Genomic DNA, 20288 nt, shown 5'->3' on the forward strand with positions numbered 1-20288 from the left:
TCCCTCCCATCTGAGCCACCAGGGGAGCCACACCCTAACTACTGGGCCACCAGGGAGTTCCAGAGACTCGGTCCCCTCGGCTCTTCCAGCTGTGAGAGGCTGCCTGTTTCCCTTGGCTCGTGGCCCCGCTCCCCCATCCACAGAGCCACCAGTGGTGTTTCTCTCTGACCAGTTCTCCTGGGGACACCTCCTTCTGACCACAGCCAGTTGAAAGAGTCTTGCATTTTAGGGATAATACGATTCCGTTGGATCCATCTGGATATCCCAGGACCAGCACCCTGATTCCAGGCTTTCATCGCATTTGTAAAGCCTCTTTCTCATGTGAAGTACCATATTCACAGGTTCCAGGGTGAGGGCTTCGACGAGTCTAAAAGTCCATGGTTTTGCCTAATTGCTCAGGCGGGTATGGACAGGCCTTTGGACACACGAGGCTGGAGGTCAGGGGAGAAGGCTGATCTGAGATGTATGTTTAGAAGCCATCAGTGTACAAATGGTTTTAAAGCCAGTCAGTCACATGGGCTCTCCCAGTCGAGGTGTAAGGTCAAAGCCATGGATCATCTGGGTTCAGCCAGACCTCCCTAACCGCTGTCTCTCTCCTGTTGGAAGGGCCCCTTCTTTCTCTGCTGCCCTAAGCATTGCTTCTTGGCGAGACTCGGCCCGGAGTCTGGCAGCGCACAAGTCACCTTCCTCCTGGCCTTGGCTGACTTGGCATCATGTGTCTTTTATTTTTTTAATTGTCATTTTAAAATGACACCTTTATTGAGATCATTCACAGGCCAGGTCAGCCCACCCATTTCAAGTGTGTTTCAGGATGCTCCCAGCACCACAGTCAGCATTAGGATATTGTCATCACCTCATAAAGGACCTTAGCTCCCAGCTGTCACCCCCAGATCCCCCCAGCCCCCACCAACCACTAATCTACTTCCTGTCCCTATAGACTGACCCGTTCTGGGCATCTCACATGAGCGAGATTGTAGCATTGGTAATCTTCTGTGATTGGCTGGCCTTTTCAATTTAAATCTGGATTTTGTCCCTACAGGCTCTACTTTTTCCAATTTTTCTTTAGTTTTCTTCATTCAGTGCTTACAGGTTGTTTTTTTGTGTGGTTTTTTTTTAACTGAGCACTTGTTACAAAACCAGCCTCTGTGCTGCGATTCTAGAATTGGAAACCCAAGGTACACAGTCTCCTGTCCTCAGGGAGCTCTGAGCTGGGTGTGCTGACCGCCTCAGTCTCCCCTCCTGAACTCCCAGCTGACTTTGCTGATGGATCAGGGCCTTCATCCTCCTGCAACCTGGAAGAGGCTTCGAATTCACATTGACCCAGAGCCCTAAGCAGCCAGCCCGAATCATCAGTATTCCTTGTACCAAAAGAGTCCTGGCAGTCCTGCTCTGACGGGAAAGCAGATAGATGTGCTGTTGCATAAACACGGTAGGCAAAGGGACTTCCCGGGCGGTCCAGTGGTTAAGACCCCACACTCCCAATGGAGGATGTGAGTTCGAGCCCTGGTGAGGGAACTAAGATCCCACGTGCTCCGAGGCACAGCCAAGAGATAAATAAACTTTCTGATAACAAACTATTAATATATATCATCCTTTTTTAAAAAAAAGCACACTTAGCAATCAAGCCTCCCATGGTACTTAGAAATTATGGTGCTCGTAAGTATTTAAAAAAAAAAATGCAATTGGGTAAGTGCCAAATTGGGCACAGACAGGGTGCTTATGGAGTCCTGATTAGGATAGAGGCACTGCCTCCACCCCCATGAAGCGCAGCTGAACTAAGGTCTCGAATGATGCGTTGAAACTTGCCACTCCCACCCAGGGCTGGAGGAGAAGGGTCTCCCGCAGACCCCACTTGCAGGATGCAGGGCGGCCCGTACCTCGAACATCCTTCTGTCTTCAGTATCTCAGGTGATGATCATGAGCATTTGAGGAGACTGGTGTGGTGGTAACTCATTCAAGTCTGGTACCTGCTTATCCCTCAGCACTCCCTAAGGGTGGGAGGTCTTTTTTGTCTTAAACCACCACTTTTCTCTTTTACCAGAGTCCAGAAAGGCTAGGATGGAACTCAGGGAGTTTCTTCCCCACCTTTTCTGAGTAGCGTTGGACAGCAGCCACCCACTCCCATCACTCCCCACAGACCACAGCCGGACCCTGGGGCCTGGGATGGCCTTCGCGTTGAGTCTCTGTCCTGGCTGCTGTGCTGTTTGTCCCATGCGATGCCCGGATTTTCCCGGGATCCTCGGCTGAGATTTGCGAGGGGGATTCCTATGCATCCCTTCCTGCTGCAGCCCCAGGTCTGGGAACTGATGCTGCCTCTGGTGGTTCAGGGGGCCTGGATCTTTGTGGCCCCCGAGTCCTCGGCTGGGGAGGGCCTGGGACAGAGTGTGGGCGGCATCCTGCAGCTTCCAGAAGGGTGCTGCTAGGATGGGAATAAGCCCAAGTGGGGGTGGCGGGCGCTTCAGCTGTGGCTTCCAGGTCCCTGCACCAAGGGCCCCCACATCCCCGGCGAGGGTGCCTCGACCTCAGGAGAGCAGCGGGCTTTTGCTCAGCGTTCCCTCTGCACCGATGCCCCATCTTCCCTGAGCCTCTCCGCAGCGTCCCCCTCCCCAGGGATGGGTGGTACCATCTCCGTCTCACAGGTGAGGAGACGGCCTGCCAGGTGGAGGGCGGCAGGTTCAGGATTTACATCCAGGGCGTGTCTGCAGCCACCGCTCAGAGTTCTCCCCGGATGCCTGGCTGCCCCACAGAGCTGCGATGATGTGTCCTCTTTCTTGCCTTCTCGTGACCTTCATCCCATCTTCAGGGGCTTCCTGTGAGTTGGGAAGCGTGACCTGTGCCGCCAGCACCGTCCGAGGACCAGGGCGTGGTAGGCACGCCCTCACCCCGCAGAACTTTGTGGAGCCCTCGCCCAGCTGTGAATTCAGGCTGGAAAGGGCTGGACTTTTGCAGAAAAGGTCACAAAGCCCCGGACACAGCCCTGGCCCTTAGCCTGACACACTGCGTTTGCGCCCTCATCTCGCTTCCGGGTGCCTGCATGCCTGGGCCGGGCCGCTGACCTGCTTCCCAAGCCTCAACCGCAGCACAGTCATTCCCGCTTCATTCGCTGCTGCCGCTTCCCCTGCTGCCCTTTCTCCAAGTTTCCTTTGCTCCTTCGCGATTCCTTTCTTTTAAGATGGTTTCCAAGCAGACACGCAGACATGGAAAAGGGCTTGGCCATGCTCCCCCCTCGAATGCCTCCCCCGTGTGTCTTGAAAGGAATGCCTTTACAATCCTCCCGGTGTGCTGTTCCTGATGAGGAATGCCCGCCCCGCCTCTCCAGCTCCCTCTCCCCAGCAGCAATCTCCTCTTATCTTCCGGGGTGTGTTTGATGTACAATTAACCTTTCTGCAGGTCGGCCCCTTTGCTCACGACGAGCATCTGTCCTTCCAGTCTATGAGAGCCAAGTGTGGGAAGTGTGTGTGTATGTGTGGGTAGCGCCAGAGAGCCATCGCGGCCGCTGGGAGGCAGCAGAGAAGGATTGTGACATCAGCGGCACCCAGCTCAGCCTCCCCCAGGCGTGGACTTGCTTGTACTTGCACCTGTCCAAGCTAGGAGCCGACTCCTCCATCAGGTCTTCCCTGATCGTGGCCTCGTCGTACAGACCTCCAAATGGCCAGATAAGGTCCTCCAGCTGCGGGGGCGGCCTCTGAGGCACAGTTGGTCGCCTGAGGCCACCGCGGCTCCGAACAGAGGACGGTACGTGTGAGGAGCCTCTGGCAGCCACCCTGCGTCTGGGCCGAGGGGCATCAGCCGGACCTGACACCACCCAAAGACCTGCACCTGTCAGCAGCCCTCTGTCATGACTTCTGACCGGAGATGAGCATCCATCCTTCGAGCGAGAACCTTCCCACCCAGCCAGGATGGCCTCCTTTTGGGGAATTAGAGACAGGCGCAAGAGAGAGTCTTCTGGAGGAGAAACCCCGCATGCATTGAGCGTGGGGAGAACAGTAGGTCCCCGCGGTTGCCACCGCGTGTTCAGAGGACAAGCATCACATCCATGTCTGTCCTCGGGGAGTAATTGTTCTGAGCGTGTGGTAGCGAGGGCTGTGCCCTCGATTGTCCCACGGTACATGGTTACCACTGGGGAGTGAGGGCGGACGTGGCCAGTGGAATTCGCTGCACAGCCGGCCGGCTGTGGGGGCCCCAGGCTCTGCCAGTGCTGCTGATTGGATCCCCAAGTTGGACTGGGACTTTGGATCCCTCTGTGCCAATCCTCGTGACCTCGGGCTGTTAGATGGGGCTTCTTAGGGTGCCAGATGACACTGATGTGTTGATGCGCTCTGAGGATAGAGTACTGGTTGTGACCACTTGGTTACATACACTGTAAATACCAAGATGGAGAAAAAATGACCAGAGACTGAAGAGGCGGTAACACCTTTGGTGGTTGGTCCCTGGGCACTTGTACCTCTTAGACACTCGGATCCTCTTGCTCTTCTGGAATTCGCCGTGCTCCCTGTTTTGTTCCCTTCGTCTGTCTCCATTCACCCGCCCTCCCAGTCTGGGAGGCCCTCAGCGCTGGCCCCCCTCAGCGCTCTCCATGTTTCAGCTTCACGTTCCTGTTTTTTCTAAAACCTCTCATTTTGGGAAGACCACCTTCTCTTGACTTGTATCGCTTAGTGAGCAAAAGCCGGCTCGCCCTGGTGGCTGTGATGGCATGCCGTTGCATGTTCTGTGTAGCTGTGACCTTGAGAAGCACGTGGCATATGAGGCCACATCATTTCCCAGTTACTCCTCTGCCCGCTACCGTGCTCATGACATGGAGGGCATCTGAGGGTAGTGACGCTTGGGGTCCTCTTCCCTGCCACCCACCTCTTGGTGGCCCTCAGAATACCAGACAGTGTTCTTGGCACGGCTGGGTCCCCCCTTTTCCTGTAAAGACAATATCTGGGCTACGTCTAGCTCTCGCATTCAGTGTCAAGGTTTTTGGGTTGACTCAGCCCACCCATACCTCCATGCCGAGATACCAGCACGCAGGGAGAGATGCCAGACTTTTAAAAAACGATGGAGCTGCAGCATGTTCGCTGCTGGAAGAGAAGTTGACGTTCATTTTCTTGCTGGCTTTCTGTCTTGATCAGGTAGACTTTTGGGGAAAGTTGCAGCTCAGTAGAGCTCAGTGGGTTCTGTCATTCTGTTGAAGATGTAGTCCAGTTAAAAATACCTCTTGTCAGGATGCTTGTTTTTCTGGCAAAAGTTGGCTGCCGGCATCCATCTGATCCTTACTGGAGGAAACCCTTCAGACCTGCATGGCTGTATTTCCAGGCTCCATGGGGAGCTGCTCCCTGCCCAGCAGTGAAACGACTTCTTGGAAGGCTGGGTAGGGCACAGGCCTCTCTCTAAGGCCTTGAGGTGAAGGTTCAGCCCTTTGATTTAAGTCACTGGGTTAAAGCGGACATTAGTAGTAGATCCAGCTGCTTGTATTGGCCCCAGGCCTCAGTCCAGACAGCAGGGGAGATCACCGTGAAGAAAGAGGAGGGGAAGATAGAAATGAGGCTGGGAAGAGGGTGGGTTTGGGGGGCGTGATGCGGAGTGAGGCCTCCGATAGGGAACTGCATGGACTCTGAAGATAAATGTCTGTTTCCTGGTTGGTTTTTTCCCTGGAACTGACTCCAACTGTAATTACATCACACGTGTGTATTGAATAAAAGAGATTGGAATTTCAGTCTTGCTTGGGATTTGCATTTGTATGAAGGAGTGGAGATTTTTGTGAAAAGGATGAGACACCAGCCAAGTTCAATGTGTCTGAGACACCGGCGCTCCCCTTGACAGGGCAGCGGGACCCACATGGATCTAACACGAGTTGCGATGTTGCTTCTGGCTTTGGATCCCAAAGCGGGGATGAGCTTCTCCCTCTCAGATGAGGCGTAGAGATCGGTAATGAGGCAGGGGCGTGTCTGGTGCTGGGACCGTCTCCTGTTCAACCACTTCTCAGCCTGAGAGCCCAGCTCACTTCCATGACCCTTCAGACCTTGAGAGGCCTGAGGTCAGTCTAGGCAGACCCACTCTATAAAATGCCGTCCCTCCCCAATTTGAGTGTGAAATGTCAAAGGTGACAGATTTTTTTTTTTAAGATTTTTGTTTTGTATGTGGACCATTTTTAAAGTCTTTATTCAATTTGTTGTAACGCTGCTTCTGTTTTATGTTTTGTTTTGTTTTGTTTTTTGGCTGCAAGGTCTTAGCTCCCCAACCAGGGATCGAACCCTCGCCCCCTGCATTGGAAAAGGGAGTCTAAACCACTGGACGGCCAGGAAAGTCCCATAGCAGTAGATACCTCATTGAATGTCCTTAAGAGCCCTTGCCCTGGGGGCCAGGTCACTGCTGAGCCACCAGGGGGCGCCAGCTGCCTGTCGGCCTTTTCCTGGCCCTCCGCTTGTCCGTCCTCCCTTTTGCTAGCAACGCAGGAGTCACTGGCTTGTTGTAGCACCACACTCTGCGGTGCTCATGTGGTAGAAATCCTGAGTCATAATTTTTGTTTTTACTAAAAGCTTCATTTTCCCAAAGTCTGCTTTTCTTTACAGCATATCCTAATTCCATTATATCTTCAAGTTTGCAGACCTTTTTACTGCCCAGCTGGCTCATTTGCAGAGCTCTCCAGGGGATGGGGGAGGGGGATTTGAAGATGCTTCTTGATCAGGTCTTAGGAATTTTCTCAGTGTTATAAAGCCGTTTTTTTTCCTTTCAATTTTCTTCTGAAACACTGTTCAGTGTTCAGTGTCCTCACTGAACAGTGAGAAACACTGTTCAGCCACCTCTGATCCCCTGGGGAGAGGAGCAGACCTCGATGAGCGGGCGGGGGAGGATGCGATCAGCACGTGGGCCTGACTGTGGAAAAGAGATTGGATCCACTGACCGTTACCGCTGTTGTGGATTTCATGTTAGAGCAGGAGAATCTGCAAGCCCTTGACCTTGAAAAGGGAGCTTTTCTGCCTTTAAAACTCCATCAAAGTTCTTCGAATTCTCCGTTTTTCAGAGACCCTGCTAACTGTGGGTGCTTTGCAGGTGCCCACAAATTGGTATTCACACGGCCAGTTGACCTTCAGGCTGATGTGCCCTGTTGGAGACGTCTACCCTCCATCCACGCATGCCTATATTGTTTTATTTTTCTAATAATTGCTACTTTTTAATTTACTTTTATTTATTTTTGGCTGTTCTGGGTCTTTGTGGCTGTGAGTGGGCTTTATCTAGTTGCAGCAAACCGAGGCAGTGCACAGGCCTCTCATTGCTGGGGCTTCCCTTGTGGTGGAGCGCGGGCTCTAGACATGCAGGCTTCAGTAGTTGCAACATGTGGGCTTAGCTGCCTTGATGCATGTGGGATCTTCCTGGACCAGGGATTGAACCCATGTCCCCTGTATTGGCAGGCAAATTCTTATCCACCGGACCACGGGGGAAGTCCCACACATCCCCATTTTGAGACCCACACAAAAAGTGGTCTCACCTTCTGCATATGAATTGAGTTCCAGTTTGGGTGGAATTGGAGGAGGGGTGGTTCTCTAATATGTTCACTGACAAAGTGATGAATGAAACCAGCTTATAAAAAAAAAAAAAAAAAAAACTTGATTATTTATTCAAGGTTTGGTAGGAGAATCTTTTGCAGTTTCTCAGAAGCTGGAAGAAACAGGAATATTACTGGATCCTTGTTTAAGCTCAGGGCACAGTTTGCTAAGGATCTGCGCCAGTGAGGGGATGTGTGTCAGACTCCCCGCGGCCTTTCTTCCCTTGACAGGACTTCAGGGCCCCCAGGAGTTCTGGCCACCAGTCACCCTGGAGTGAGTCAGCTTCTGGGCCTGTGCACTGGCCTGCTTTCTCTTTGCTGGAGCCAGTGTCCCTGGTGGTATCATGAGACACGGGAAATGTGACGTTGATTGGAGTGGGACGAGCTGGAGAGGCTTGCATGCACAGTAATGTCTGTTTGCTGTGGCAGGATCTCGCAGAAGGCTTCTTGGCTCCTTGGAAATCAGGGACCGGCTGGGTTTAGTTTTCAAGGGAGGCAGACAGCAGGAGACGTGTGGTCTGGGTGGTCTGTAAGCACCTCCCTGAGAGTGGCTACGGATGGGAGGGGTGGAGAGTTCCCCATGCACTGGCCTATAGGCAGATGGAAAAAATCACAGTTTCAGAAAAAAGGAGCCTTCACTTCGCAAAGCTGACTTGAGCTATTGATTTGTTTACCTCACACTCAGTACTTTGCGAGAGCAACTCATTTCAGGAGGAACAGTTAGTTGCACTCCAAATGGAGCTCCCTTTCTTTTTGAATTTCTGTTTTGGAGAACAGTTGACGAGCGATGCTGTGTTCCTTTCGGGTGCCCAGCAGTGATGCAGCTGTACACCTACAGGTATCTGTTCTTCTTCAGGGTCTTTTCCCACGGCGCTCCCTTTCTTGCTGAGATGTGCAGGGACCGTGAAAGCCACGCCTGCCTTCTCCAGTGCAGGCTGGTAACCTGATTTGCTTTCTGTTTTAACAAGTTATCTAAATGTTCTTGGTCGTGCCAGGTCTTCGTTGTGTGAGGTCTTTACTTGTGGCACCTGGGCTCTCAGTTGCAGGGTGTGGGCTGAACCTGGGCCCCCTGCATGGGGATTGCAGAGAATAGCCACTGGACCACCAGGAAAGTCCCACAATTGCTTTCGATTGTGCTTTCTCTTCCTGACACACATGCCAGGTGTTGCCCTCTCCTGCCCCCCTGCCCTGGGTGGAGGGCAGTCTGCTAATCCTTCCTGCCTGTCAGATCGCTGCAGAGGAGGCAGCAGCTGCGTCACCGAGGCACGGGCTTTGCTGGTGGCTCAGAGGTAAAAGAATCTGCCTGCCAGGGCAGGAGATGCAGATTCAATCCCGGGGTTGGGAAGATCCCCTGGAGAAGGGAATGGCTACCCACTCCAGTCTTCTTGCCTGGAGAACCGCATGGACAGAGGAGTCTGGCAGGCTCTACAGTCTGTGGGGTTGCAAAGAGTCAGACACAACTGAGAGACTAACACTTTTCGCCTTCGCATTGAAGGGTGGGTGTCTGAGCTTTCTGGCTTCAGTGGCACCTGATTGGAGATGCAAACTCACAGAGCACAGAGGCAGCCACCCTTTAAAATTCCCCTAAAATGCTGAGGAGAGGAACGAGGAGAGTGAGGAAGACAGGTGCGTGGGAGGGTGGCCCTGACTTAGCCCGTTGGGTGCAGAAGCGCGGCGGCCTTGATCGCCACGGGCACTGCAGCGGAGGAGCTGAAGCTGGCGGAGAGACAGGGCCGCCGGGCGCTGGGCTCCTGTCCGCCTGCCCCTGGCTTCCCAGCACGGCCCCAGACTCCGCTCAGGTCCGTCCGCTGGATCACGATGGGGGGACAGAGGCCCTCGGTTGTTTCAGTATATCCAGCAAAGCACCTTTCCAGTGATGGTCACGTAAGACACGTGGCGTGAGTCTGGGGAACCAGGCAGACGATGGAAACGCGAGTCTTGGCTGGAGGACAGCCCCGTGGACTTGGGAATGATTTGAGAAATATGTCTAAGGAAAACGTCTATTTCAATTGAAGTCTTCCTCTCACTTTTAAACAGCATACTTATGTGTGTATTTGGCTGCATCATCGAGATCTTTGTGGCCCATGCCCTCTCCAGCTGTGGCCTGGGCTTAGCAGTTGTGGCACACGGGCTTAGTTGCTCCACGGCACGTGGGATCTTAGTTCCCCTACCAGGGATCGAACCCGAGACTCACTCTGTTGCAAGGTGGGTTCATAACCACTGGACCATCAGGGAAGTCCCTCAACTGAAATTTTAAAAACTGCTACCCCGGTGGGAAAAATACCTTATTTCCTCTGGCGCGTTGGGGAGGAACGGCCAGCATGTGTGTGTGAAGCCCGATGATTATCAACACCGTGATAGCGAAGTAACTTGTGTGTATCGGAAACAGATGCGATGGTTCTGTCTCCTGAGGTTGAAAATCGTTAGTTTTTGTGTGGATATTTGGACAAGTCTGTATCCTTTTATATGAAAACGTTCAAGCTCCTGTGTTTCTGTATTTTAAGTTCATTGTGTCTGACCTGTCAACAGAAATTAGAAACAATTACGACATGTTTTGTGTGGAGTGCTTTTGCTGATAGAGAAACAAGTACTTTGAGAACATAAATGAGGAATGGTGAATAAAATGGTGGTTTCTTTCAAGAGAAGAGTTCTTTGGCACTTAGGTATCAGAAAATTTTGCTCTTAGCTACTCCCCTGGCACATTGTATTAACTTGCCTGCTTTCTGTGTAATTTGGAAAATGGGAATCAAGCAACTGAATGAATAAAACTTGCATCAAGGAAAGCATAGCGTCTGTTGGTGGGTTGAAGCTTAGCATTGTTGTTCCATTTCAGGCTTTTTCTTTACGTTTTCATTTTTGTTTCCCTGCCTAAATGAATGCCAACAACTGAGCCTTTTTCGGTCACACTTGCCATCTTGATATTAACTAATGGGAGTAGAAATAATTTCAGAGTAAATTTTCACATAAATAAGGGTAATGTCAATTTCAGAGGCATCTGATGTTTGCTGATAAACAGAAATTTGCATTACTTATAGTGTAAATTTACATTAGCTGTGGTGGGTTGTACAAGTTAACAGGAGAACATCATTTGGGAATAGTGCAGATGAATGGATGCATGCTGGTATGTTACAGTTATTAATAGTTTCTTGGGGGCCAGGAAGCTTTTTGTCAGGGGAGGTGCATAGGTCAGAATGTTCACTTACTGATGAGGGGGGGAAGATGAGCGAGTTCCTGCAGCGCTTGCAGGCGGGACCTGCACCCCAAAGATCGTCTTCACCCCACAGCCAGGAGCACCAGCTGGTGAAGTTCTTTCTGGGCGAGCCTGGGCTCTCTGCCCTTTTGCCAAAGAACATGGGTGCGGTGCTGTGCCTCCCTTCTCGGGACCAGCTGGTGATTTTTATTGATGATCTTGTTTTAGCCAAATTCAGGTCCTGAATTGGTTTTGTCCGAAGATGAGAAAAGCGACACTGAAGATCAGGAAGAGACAGAACTGGGCGTCATGGAGGACCAGCGCAGTGTGATCCTGCACCTCATTTCTCAGCTCAAACTTGGGATGGATCTGACCAAGGTAGGAGGGCGTGTCCCCAGGGACTTGTGGCTGGTCGTCTGGGCGCTGTGTTTCCCTCCCAGGCTTCCCTGTCAAGCATGGATGCCCCAGGGATGGTTGGAAAGGCTTTTTTGGTTTGTTTGTTTGACTGTGTCACACAGCATGTGGGATCTTAGTTCCCTCATCAGGGGTTGAACCTAAGCCCCTGCAATGGAAGCATGGAGCTTAACCACTGGGTCACCCGGAAAGTCCCTGGAAAGGATATTTCATGCGGACACCCATCCCAAGGGTGAGAGCCTGGCCTTTGCATCTCTGGAGGAGCTGAGATGCTCCAAGGGTGGGGAGAGCACACGAGATGATGAGGACAGTTCCAGATGGGATTTGTCTCCCACTGTGTCCTCGAGAGGATGAAAGGTGACCTAGAGAGATGCACGTGGCACATTAGCCACAGAAAACAGGAGGAAGGAGACGGTGGGGGTGGGAGTGAGCCTAGCCCCTGGCACCTCCTCCCGGGCACCTGGCCACCTGCTGCTGCCGCCTGTTGCTGGCCTTCACCCTGCTGGTGACCAGACCTCAGTGCCCACGTGGAGAGCTGTGTGCTGCTGGTTGGTGGACATGCAGAAACTCCCGCTGGTGTGCACTCATCCTGGGAAACTGTTGACAGGACTCAGCATCCTCACGGTGATGCCCAGGAGAGGGCCCATGTGGAGGCTCCCCCCACTCTGGGCAGTGTCTTTGTTCTGGAGGCGAGAGGAAAGGCCGCCGTGCTTGCTGCTGAGAGGTGAGGGCGGGCATCAGTGGCCTTGTGGGTTGTGCGAGGTGCCTGGACTTGACTGCCTAACCTGCCTTGGGTTCCCTTGCCTTGTCCTGATTCTGATGCTGGAAGCTCAGCCTCTGTGCACCAGGGCCAAAAGGAATCTCAGAGACAAGAGTTTTGGGTGACGTAGAGAAGAACAGCTTTATTGCTTTGTCAGGCAAAGGGGGACACAGCAGTCTAATGCCCTCAAGTCTGTGTGCCCCAACCCAGGAGGATTTGGTGAGGAGCTGTAGAGCAGCGGCTCAAGGGTGGAGCTGCTGCTGAGGCTCAGGGTGCGTGCAGGGCCTGTACTCCTTTAGTCTGGCCCAGGTGATCTCTTCTCGAACGGGGTTGATCCATCTTACATTTGTCTATCCATCTTGTATATAACATTGCTTATCCACCTTATGTATAATAGTTTGCATCTGCTAATCCCAAACTGCAACGACAACCCAGATTAGGACTTGAACCCAAGGTCTTTTAATTGAGATCGCACACCTGGTCTCAGGGTTTAATGAAACTCAGGCTCTTGATATCTTATCACAGAATTCAGTGAGAGACAAAGTGATAGGTAAGAAGTGGATTAATTTAGAGAGAAGTACACCCTACTGACAGAGTGTGGGTCCTCTCAGAAGGCGAGAGAGGCCCCAAATATGGCATCTTTAGTTTTTATAGGCTAGGTAATCTTATAGGCTAATGAGCAGGAGAATCACTACAGCTGTTTTGAGGGAGGGGTGGGAATTCCCGGGCCTTGGGCCACTGCCCGCTGTTTGCTGTTTGACGGGCAGCCTCGGAACTGCCCTGCGCTGGTGGCGGTGCCGTTTCTTTCGCTGCGTTGCGCCGAGCCTGTGCTGAGGCGCGCGGGCTGGCGGAAGTCCACTCGCCCGCCATCTTGAACTAGCTTGTTCTAGCCAGTTGTTGTCGCGTCCTGTGGCGGTGTCCTTCTTTCAAAGGTTCTGCCTCCCCCTTCCCTTTTGTTTCAGACCTCACCCTCTGTCCCTTCCCCATCCTCCCCTTCCCTTGGCAACCACACTTCTGTTCTCTGTGTCTCTGATTCTTGTTTTGTTTCGTTGATGTGCTCACTTGTGCCGTAATTTAGATTCCGCCTGTGTGTGATATCGCATGATACTTGTCTGTCTCTGACTGCCTCACTTCGCTGAGTGTGGTCATCTCTGTGTCCACCCATGTTCCTGCAGATGGCATTGTTCTTTATTAGTGGCTGAGTAATATTCCATTTTATGTATGCACCTCATTTCTTTATCCACTCATCTGTTGATGGGCATTTAGGTTGCTTCCATGTCCTGGCTGCTGTCACTAGCACTGCAGTGAACACTGGGGTGCGTGTATCTTTTCACATTATGGTTTTATCTGGGTATATGCCCAGTACTGGGATTCCTGGATCATATGGTAGTTCTGTTTCTAGTTAGTTTTTTTTTTGAAGAATCTCCATTTTGGTTTTCACAGTGGCTACAAATTGGCATCACTGACTCCATGGACATGAGTCTGGGTGAACTCCAGTAGTTGGTGATGGACAGGGAGGCCTGGCGTGCTGCGATTCATGGGGTCGCAAAGAGTCGGACACGACTGAGCGACTGAACTGAACTGACGTCAAATTATATTCCCACCAGCAGTGTATGAGGGTTCCCTTTTCTCCACACCCTATCCAGCATCTATTGTTTGTAGATCAAATCGTTCCTGTTGTCTCTTTGCCTCTTCTCAGCTCTTGACTGTGTTGTTCAGTGACGCTTGTGCTAAACTGGCTGTGGATGAACTTGGCCTGAGTGGCACTTGGTCCAGGGAGCGGGCACCCTGGAGAGGGAAGATTCCTCCATTCAAGAATGAAGCTCTGGTCTCTCCATAAAATAAGTGCATGGCTCTGTCTTTGCAGAGATGGCCAGTGCTGCCACATTCACAGGTCAGCTGCCTCACCAGGCCTTTAGGGCTGCATTTTGCAGTTTCCTGGACATGTGACTGGTGGGGTCGTACAGCACCCCATGCTCAGAAGCACCCCAGGCTTGGTTACTACTCTGCTGTTGCTGACTTGACTTGCATTTTCATTTTTCACCGGGCCCTTTCACTGGTCCTGCTTCGAAAAGCACCTTTGTCTGCCCTCCTTTCTCGGTTGTGGTTCTAGAAGCCTAAGTTTCTGGTAAATTCCTCCGCTGAATAATCTGCTGTACGTCCACAAACTGTGGGTAGCCCAGGAAGGAAAATACAGGAAAAGAAGGGGCTGTAGAAGATGGAGGTCACAGAAGGGCACTTTGACAAAGGGACATGTAGGTGGAGCCTGAAGAACAAGTGGGCAGGAGTGGGAGGAACGAGAGGAAGGGTGTTCTGGCGGAGGGAAGAGCATGGGCAAAGCCAGAGAGTTCTGTACGGTGGTGGGGTGTGCGAGGAGTGTGTACTAGTGGGGCCCGGAGGAGCCTCAAGTCTGGAGGGGTCAGATCTGCAGAGCCCTGTGGGCTGCTGAAGGAGGGTAGATTTGATCCTGAGTGCCGGGGTCCAGCCTCGGCTGATCCAGGGAGTTCGAAGCGGGGACGGCGTCGGCGAGGATCAGGATACGGTAGCTTCAATTAGATATTAATTAGAGGTGTAAGGAGTAATAGAATGAGGATAGCTCAGTAGGAAAATTCAGTGGAGAAAAGAGGCTGAGTAGCTTGGTTTACGTGGGGGACCAATAAAACTTCAAGACGAGAAGCTTGCACCACTTACGTAGGCCGCAGGCGTCCTTCCGTTCTCCCGAAGGAGAGAAGACACTGAGGCCTCCCCAGTCGGATCTTAGAAGCCCAGGCAAAATTAGTAAGCTTGGGTTCCGCGCTCCAGATGGAGACTCAGCCAGAGTGAGAGAGAGACATGGGGAGACCAGTATTTCGAGAAACTGATCCCAATTCTTTATTTTCCAGAGTCTGTTTTTATACACTGAGATGTTATACAAAAGTCACGTGGGGTCAGCAGTCCTGACTTTTATCAAAGTCAGGTGCTTCATACAAATGTATACAGAGGTCTTAGGGGTGTTACATCATCTTCTGGCCAGGGGGGGCCTGCTGACAATTTACGACCCTCTCCTTGTGACAGCGGTCAGTCAACCAGGACACTTATTTCTCCAGGGGTGATTATACTCAAAACAGACGCCACCCAAATAAAGTTACATTCCTACAGGGTGAGGGTATAGTGGGTTTTAGTTAAGGAAAGAATTTACTTAGCCTAAGGTCTAACGTGATTAATATCAAAGGTTAATACTTATTCCTTCTATATATTCATTAATGTGTGTAAGGGCAGGGGATATGGAGACCTAGCAACAAACATTGGCTCAACAAATGAAAAACCCTTCACCAACACAATTTCTAATCAGCCCACTATACTTATAGTTTTCTAACTTCTCTAAAGAACCTGTTTTTAGAGGGTTTAAAGCATCTCGTGCCTCTCACGGTTGGGAGGCTGTGAGCAATCACATGTGGCCGGACGAGCCTGTCAGGCAGGCTAGAGAACCTTCAGAGGAGTTTGTAGGTTAAAACACTCTTGTCACGCCCAAGAGTTTTTATAGACTGGAGCTCTAGGTTAACTCCTTCTCCAAAAGAGGTGGTGGGGGACAGCCCCCCGTAAAGTCAGAGGTGTAGGTGAGAGCACAAAGTAGTAAAGTAGGCAGGCTCTGGTTATGGGGGTAGACGCTCGAGGATTTCCACGGGGACTCCTGAGGCTCGATCCCGCCTTTGCGTATGTCGAGCCTCCTTCCTCATGACCTTTGCCATGGGCGGAGTACCTCACTCTGGCTCCCAACACCTGAGGGACATAGGAAACCTCTGGAGCGCTTGCAGCAGCTGGGAAACTTGTTCAGAGCCACTGTCCTGCCCAATCATGGGCTCCAGGGAGGCAGGCCCCACGGTGCAAGGTTGAGCTTGGTTTATGATTATTTTTCCCTTGTTTCCAGGGCTGTGAAAGGCAGCCTTTACTGACGCATGTGCTCTCTCATCTGGTATGTGTATGTTGGGCTCCACACCTGCCATGCTGGGAGTTCCACCTTTCAGAATCCACGCCCTCGTGGAGCCTGTGCGGTGGTGGAAGGAGACAGACAAGAAACAAGAGAGTGAAAAGGATGCAGGGACTAGAAACGCGATGCAGAGACACAGAGCACGGTGGGCCCTGGTTAAGGTGACGGCAGGAGGGCGGGCCTCCTCCATCAGCTGCTCCGAGCAGGGTTTCCCGGGTGTCGCTGGAGTGCAGACCCCAGATGGAGATACAGAAGTCAGGCAGGGGACCTCGCAGTGGAAGGGCATTCAGGCCAGAGGGGACGGTGGGTGGACAAGGCCCAGGGTGGATCTTGCTTGGCGTTTGAGGATGACCACTGTGCCAGGATGAGAGTGACTTGTATGGGTTGGCAGGAAATTAAGTTGGCAGGAAGGCAGGGGCTGGATCAGAGAACCTAGTCGGACATTGTGAGGACTTGGGTATTATTCTGGGTGATGTGGGTGCCACTGGAGAGCTTTGAGCGGAGTCATGCAGGGCCTTCCTCGTATTGTTTTAATATTTATTTTTGTGTTTGGTGACTCGGGTCTTAGTGGCGGCACACAGGATCTTCTGTCACAGTGCATGGACTCTGGTTGAGGCACCAGGCTCCAGAGCGCACAGGCTTCAGGAGTTTCGAAATGTGGCTTAGTTGCTCTGTGACATGTGGGATCTTAGTTCCCCAACCGGGGATCAGCCCACATCCCTTGCATTGTAAGGCGGATTCTTAACTCCTGGACCACCAGGGAAATTCCCTTCCTTGTAAAGGGTTTTTTTTATTATTATTATTATTCCTTATAAAAAGTAAAGGTTTATCTTGACTCTTGTGTGGAAAGTGGACTGAGAAAAGGCGAGTGGGGTGCAGGCAGCAAGGTCATGGTGGAAACGGAAGTGACAGTCAGTGGTAAGGGTGGTGGCAGATTCTAGGTGTACACAGAAGGGGTGCCAGCAGGCTGCGACTGTCCTGTTTGCATATAGATTGGATGTAGGATATGAGCTAAAGAGGAATAAAGAACGACTGTAACCCAGGCTACTGGGGTAATAAAAATTAGAACTGCTATTTGTTTCAGAGATCTCTTACTGAGGAATTGACGACCCTAAACAAAATGACCGAAAGTGACCCTTTTACCTCTGCACAGTCAGGCAGTCTAGGCTGGGCTCAGCCGAGCAGTCCCCCTGCTGGTCTTGCCTGTGGCCACTGCCTGTGTGCCTGTCTTCAGCTGTTGGGCTGACTGTGGGCTGGACTTGGTTGGAACAGCTGGGCCTTTCTCTCACCATGAAGTTCCAGGACCTTCTCTCTCCGTGAATCCTTCCTTCGCAGTCTGTCCAGTGGGGTAGCCAGCTCAAAACTCCCAGGAGGGCAAAAGTGAACACTGATAAACCTTAGGCCCCAAACTGACACCATGTCAGTTCTACTCTGTTGATGAATGTATGACAAGGGGACTGTGTAGGACTGTGATCTCCAGGGGCTCAGGTTCGCTGAGGGCCACAGTGGAGCTGACCACCACCCCTGCTTAGCAAGGGAAAGAAGGTATAGAATGGGGAGGTCAGGGGGATACCCCAGGTTCAACCTTGAGTCTCTTGGGTCTGAGAGATCCATTCACACCTAAAAGGGAGTGAATAGAGGCATAGGAGGAAATGCCAGAGAATCCCCAATATGTCGAGTCTGGAGAGATGCTGCTGCTGCTGCTGCTAAGGTGCTTCAGTCGTGTCCGACTCTGTGCGACCCCATAGACGGCAGCCCACCAGGCTCCCCCGTCCCTGGGATTCTCCAGGCAAGAATACTGGAGTGGGTCGCCATTTCCTTCTCCAATGCATGAAAATGAAAAGTGAAAGTGAAGTCGCTCAGTCGTGTCTGACTCTTCACGACCCCATGGACTGCAGCCCACCAGGCTCTTCCGTCCATGGGATTTTCCAGGCGAGAGTACTGGAGTGGGGTGCCATTGCCTTCTCTGGGAGAGATGGAGAGTCAGTGGAGGGAGAGGACAGGAAGCAGAGGAGCATGGTAGCATGAGGTCACACAGTGTTTCAAAGAGAAGGGAGTCTCCACTGCATGGCATTCCAGCTGAGGGCGGAGAAAAAGCATGCTTGCAGAAGGACCATTGCCTTTGTTTTGGTCAAGGTATGATTGGGTGGCTTCAAGGGAGGATGGGGAGAAAAAGTGGAGACAGGCAGTAAAGTTTCAAGGAGTTTTGGTGCCACGGGGACCAGAAAATTGGAAGGAAGGTCTGCAGTTGACAAGTGTAGTTTCTGCAGATGTTTGAATGCTGCTGGGAACAGTCAGGAGAGAGGGTGCAGGTGCCTGCGGGAACTTGAGAGGGGAGGGGCTGGGATCCCGTGAAGGGGCAGAGGGCTTGCCCATATCCAGAACCATTCATCGTTGGAGCAGGAGGCAGGCAGCAGAGAAGTGTGCAGACGCCAGGGACTCGCAGGAGAGCCCTCTGTTCATGCCCGTGGCTCTGAGCCTGGATGCCTCCCAACTGAGTCACCTTGCCTCTGAGTGTTTCTGTTTCCTTCTCTGTAAATTCGGGATAGTTGTGCTCAGAACTAGTGCAAGGCAAAGAGTGGGTTGAGCTCTCCTTGGGCGTCCCATGCATATCCCGTCCATCAAGGATGCTAGCCAAGATTCTGTACATTGAGAGGGAAACTCGCTGAGATCATTATGAAGTTTCTCTAATTCTTTTTTTTTTAATTTCTTAAATTTTTTTTTATTCTCGTTTCTTTGTCTTAATTTTTTCTGATTCTTAAAGAATTGTTTAAATTGTTTCAGTATTGCTATTTGTAAAACCAAGAGGAGATTTAGTTTGTGGCTGTGGTTCGTGGACCCCCTGGATAGAGAATCGCATTAGGACAGATACCTGCATGTCTGCACGAAAACTTTCTCATGGCCTGCATTCCTGTTCATGGATGGATAACTTCCCAGCAGACCGTTGTGTTGTCTTGCATGACCTCCTCAAGTGGCTACTTGGTATTATACAGTGGACATCCTAAGTGCACAGCTTTTTCCTTTGATCACATAATTTATTAGGCCACATTCCAGGTGCAGTCACAACATGTACAGATTAACAACACTGCTGTGCTTACGCTCCTCCTTCTCAGGGGAGAGTTTGCCCAGGTCCTCATGGCTGCCGCAGCCAAGAGGTAAACCTCCACCCACAGCCTCTGACTCTCCTATGAGCCGAGGTCTTGAACCCTGAGGCTACGTGGGACCTGATTCCAACAAATGCACCTCTCTATATGTAGTAAATATCTTCTCAGAAAAAGTAAAATTTTATTTGAAACTCATTTCATCCAACAACAGTTTTAATGAATGCCTTTTGTGATGTCCCAAGCACCATGAAATAGGCATGAAGGGAGCTGGCCCTTTAAGGGAACTCAGGGGAGAATCCTGTCGGCTGAGTAGAGAAACCCCTGGGCCGTGTGGCTCCTCTCCTGCTTGCTTTGTAAGGCTGGGCTTGTGTGTATGTCCTCTGGCTGCCTTAAAGGATTGCATAGATCCATCTCGGGGGCTGATCTTGGTCTCCTTTCCTTGCTGTTTGCTCCAGGTGGATTTGCCAGTCTTAATGGCAGAGCATCAGGTAGATGGCTCTCCCGGTTACCAAATGAACTGATGTTTCTTTGGAGAGGTGGCTCCCGCCCAGCCCTTCCTTATAGGAGGCCCACTGTGCTCTTAGAGGAGGCCCACTCTTTCCGGGGACCCTTTGACTTTCTCAATGGGCAGTCAATTGTTTCCAGGTTCTAGGAGCCCAACCCAAAGGGTAGTTCATTACTTCTAGACTGCTGCGACTTTAGCTGTAATTAAGTTTTCTCTGATTCCCAAGTGCAGATCTTTTTTTCCTTTTCCCCAAAGTAGTTCAAGGTCTTAATTATGTTGGTGGCGGCAAAGGCAGCCCTGGCGGATGGCTTGATGAACCTGAAGCAGTGCTTTCGGGGCTTTGGCTGCCGTCATCCTGAGCAGCTGGGCCGTCACTCACCTCTCTGCTAGAGACAGACGGCCCAATTAGTCCTCCCCACTTCTTGGCTCTCGTGTCTACAGTGTCCACCGCCCAAGACACAGATGATTAAGTGACTGACTTGCAAAGGGACCAAAAAAAGGAATGTCAGGGAGGGACCATAGGCGAGAGAGAATCTACTTTAGAGGGAAGGGTGACGTCTTTGCCCAGGATGGTCACGGTGCTGGGTGGAAAGACGTGGGTTGGATATGCTGCACAAACACCAGCAAGAGATAAACGGGGAGACAGTCACCCCATAGCTGCCCCATTCTCCTCTGTCTCTCCAGGAGTTCTACTTTTCCCAGAGCTGACAGAGCCACAGCATCACATGCCTAGCGGGTGCCTAGTGGGTGGGACCTGCGGTTGGCTATGAGGCCACATTCCCTGCGTCTTTCATTTCAGGAGCATTGTCTGGGACAACTA

At 51.6% G+C, this 20288-nt stretch overlaps 1 protein-coding gene across 1 annotated transcript in view; it reads left to right on the plus strand.

The window, feature by feature from the left end:
* OSBPL10 (oxysterol binding protein-like 10) overlaps positions 1-20288 on the plus strand; it is a 344792-nt gene that overhangs the window by 294631 nt on the left and 29873 nt on the right. Inside the window, exon 7 of the mRNA XM_010835557.1 lies at positions 10947-11096. Within this exon, the coding sequence (XP_010833859.1) occupies positions 10947-11096 (150 nt within the window). The remainder of the gene's footprint in view (positions 1-10946; positions 11097-20288) is intronic.

This window comes from Bison bison, unplaced genomic scaffold (genome assembly GCF_000754665.1).
Source record: "Bison bison bison isolate TAMUID 2011002044 unplaced genomic scaffold, Bison_UMD1.0 scf7180017864043, whole genome shotgun sequence".
NCBI lineage: Eukaryota > Metazoa > Chordata > Mammalia > Artiodactyla > Bovidae > Bison > Bison bison.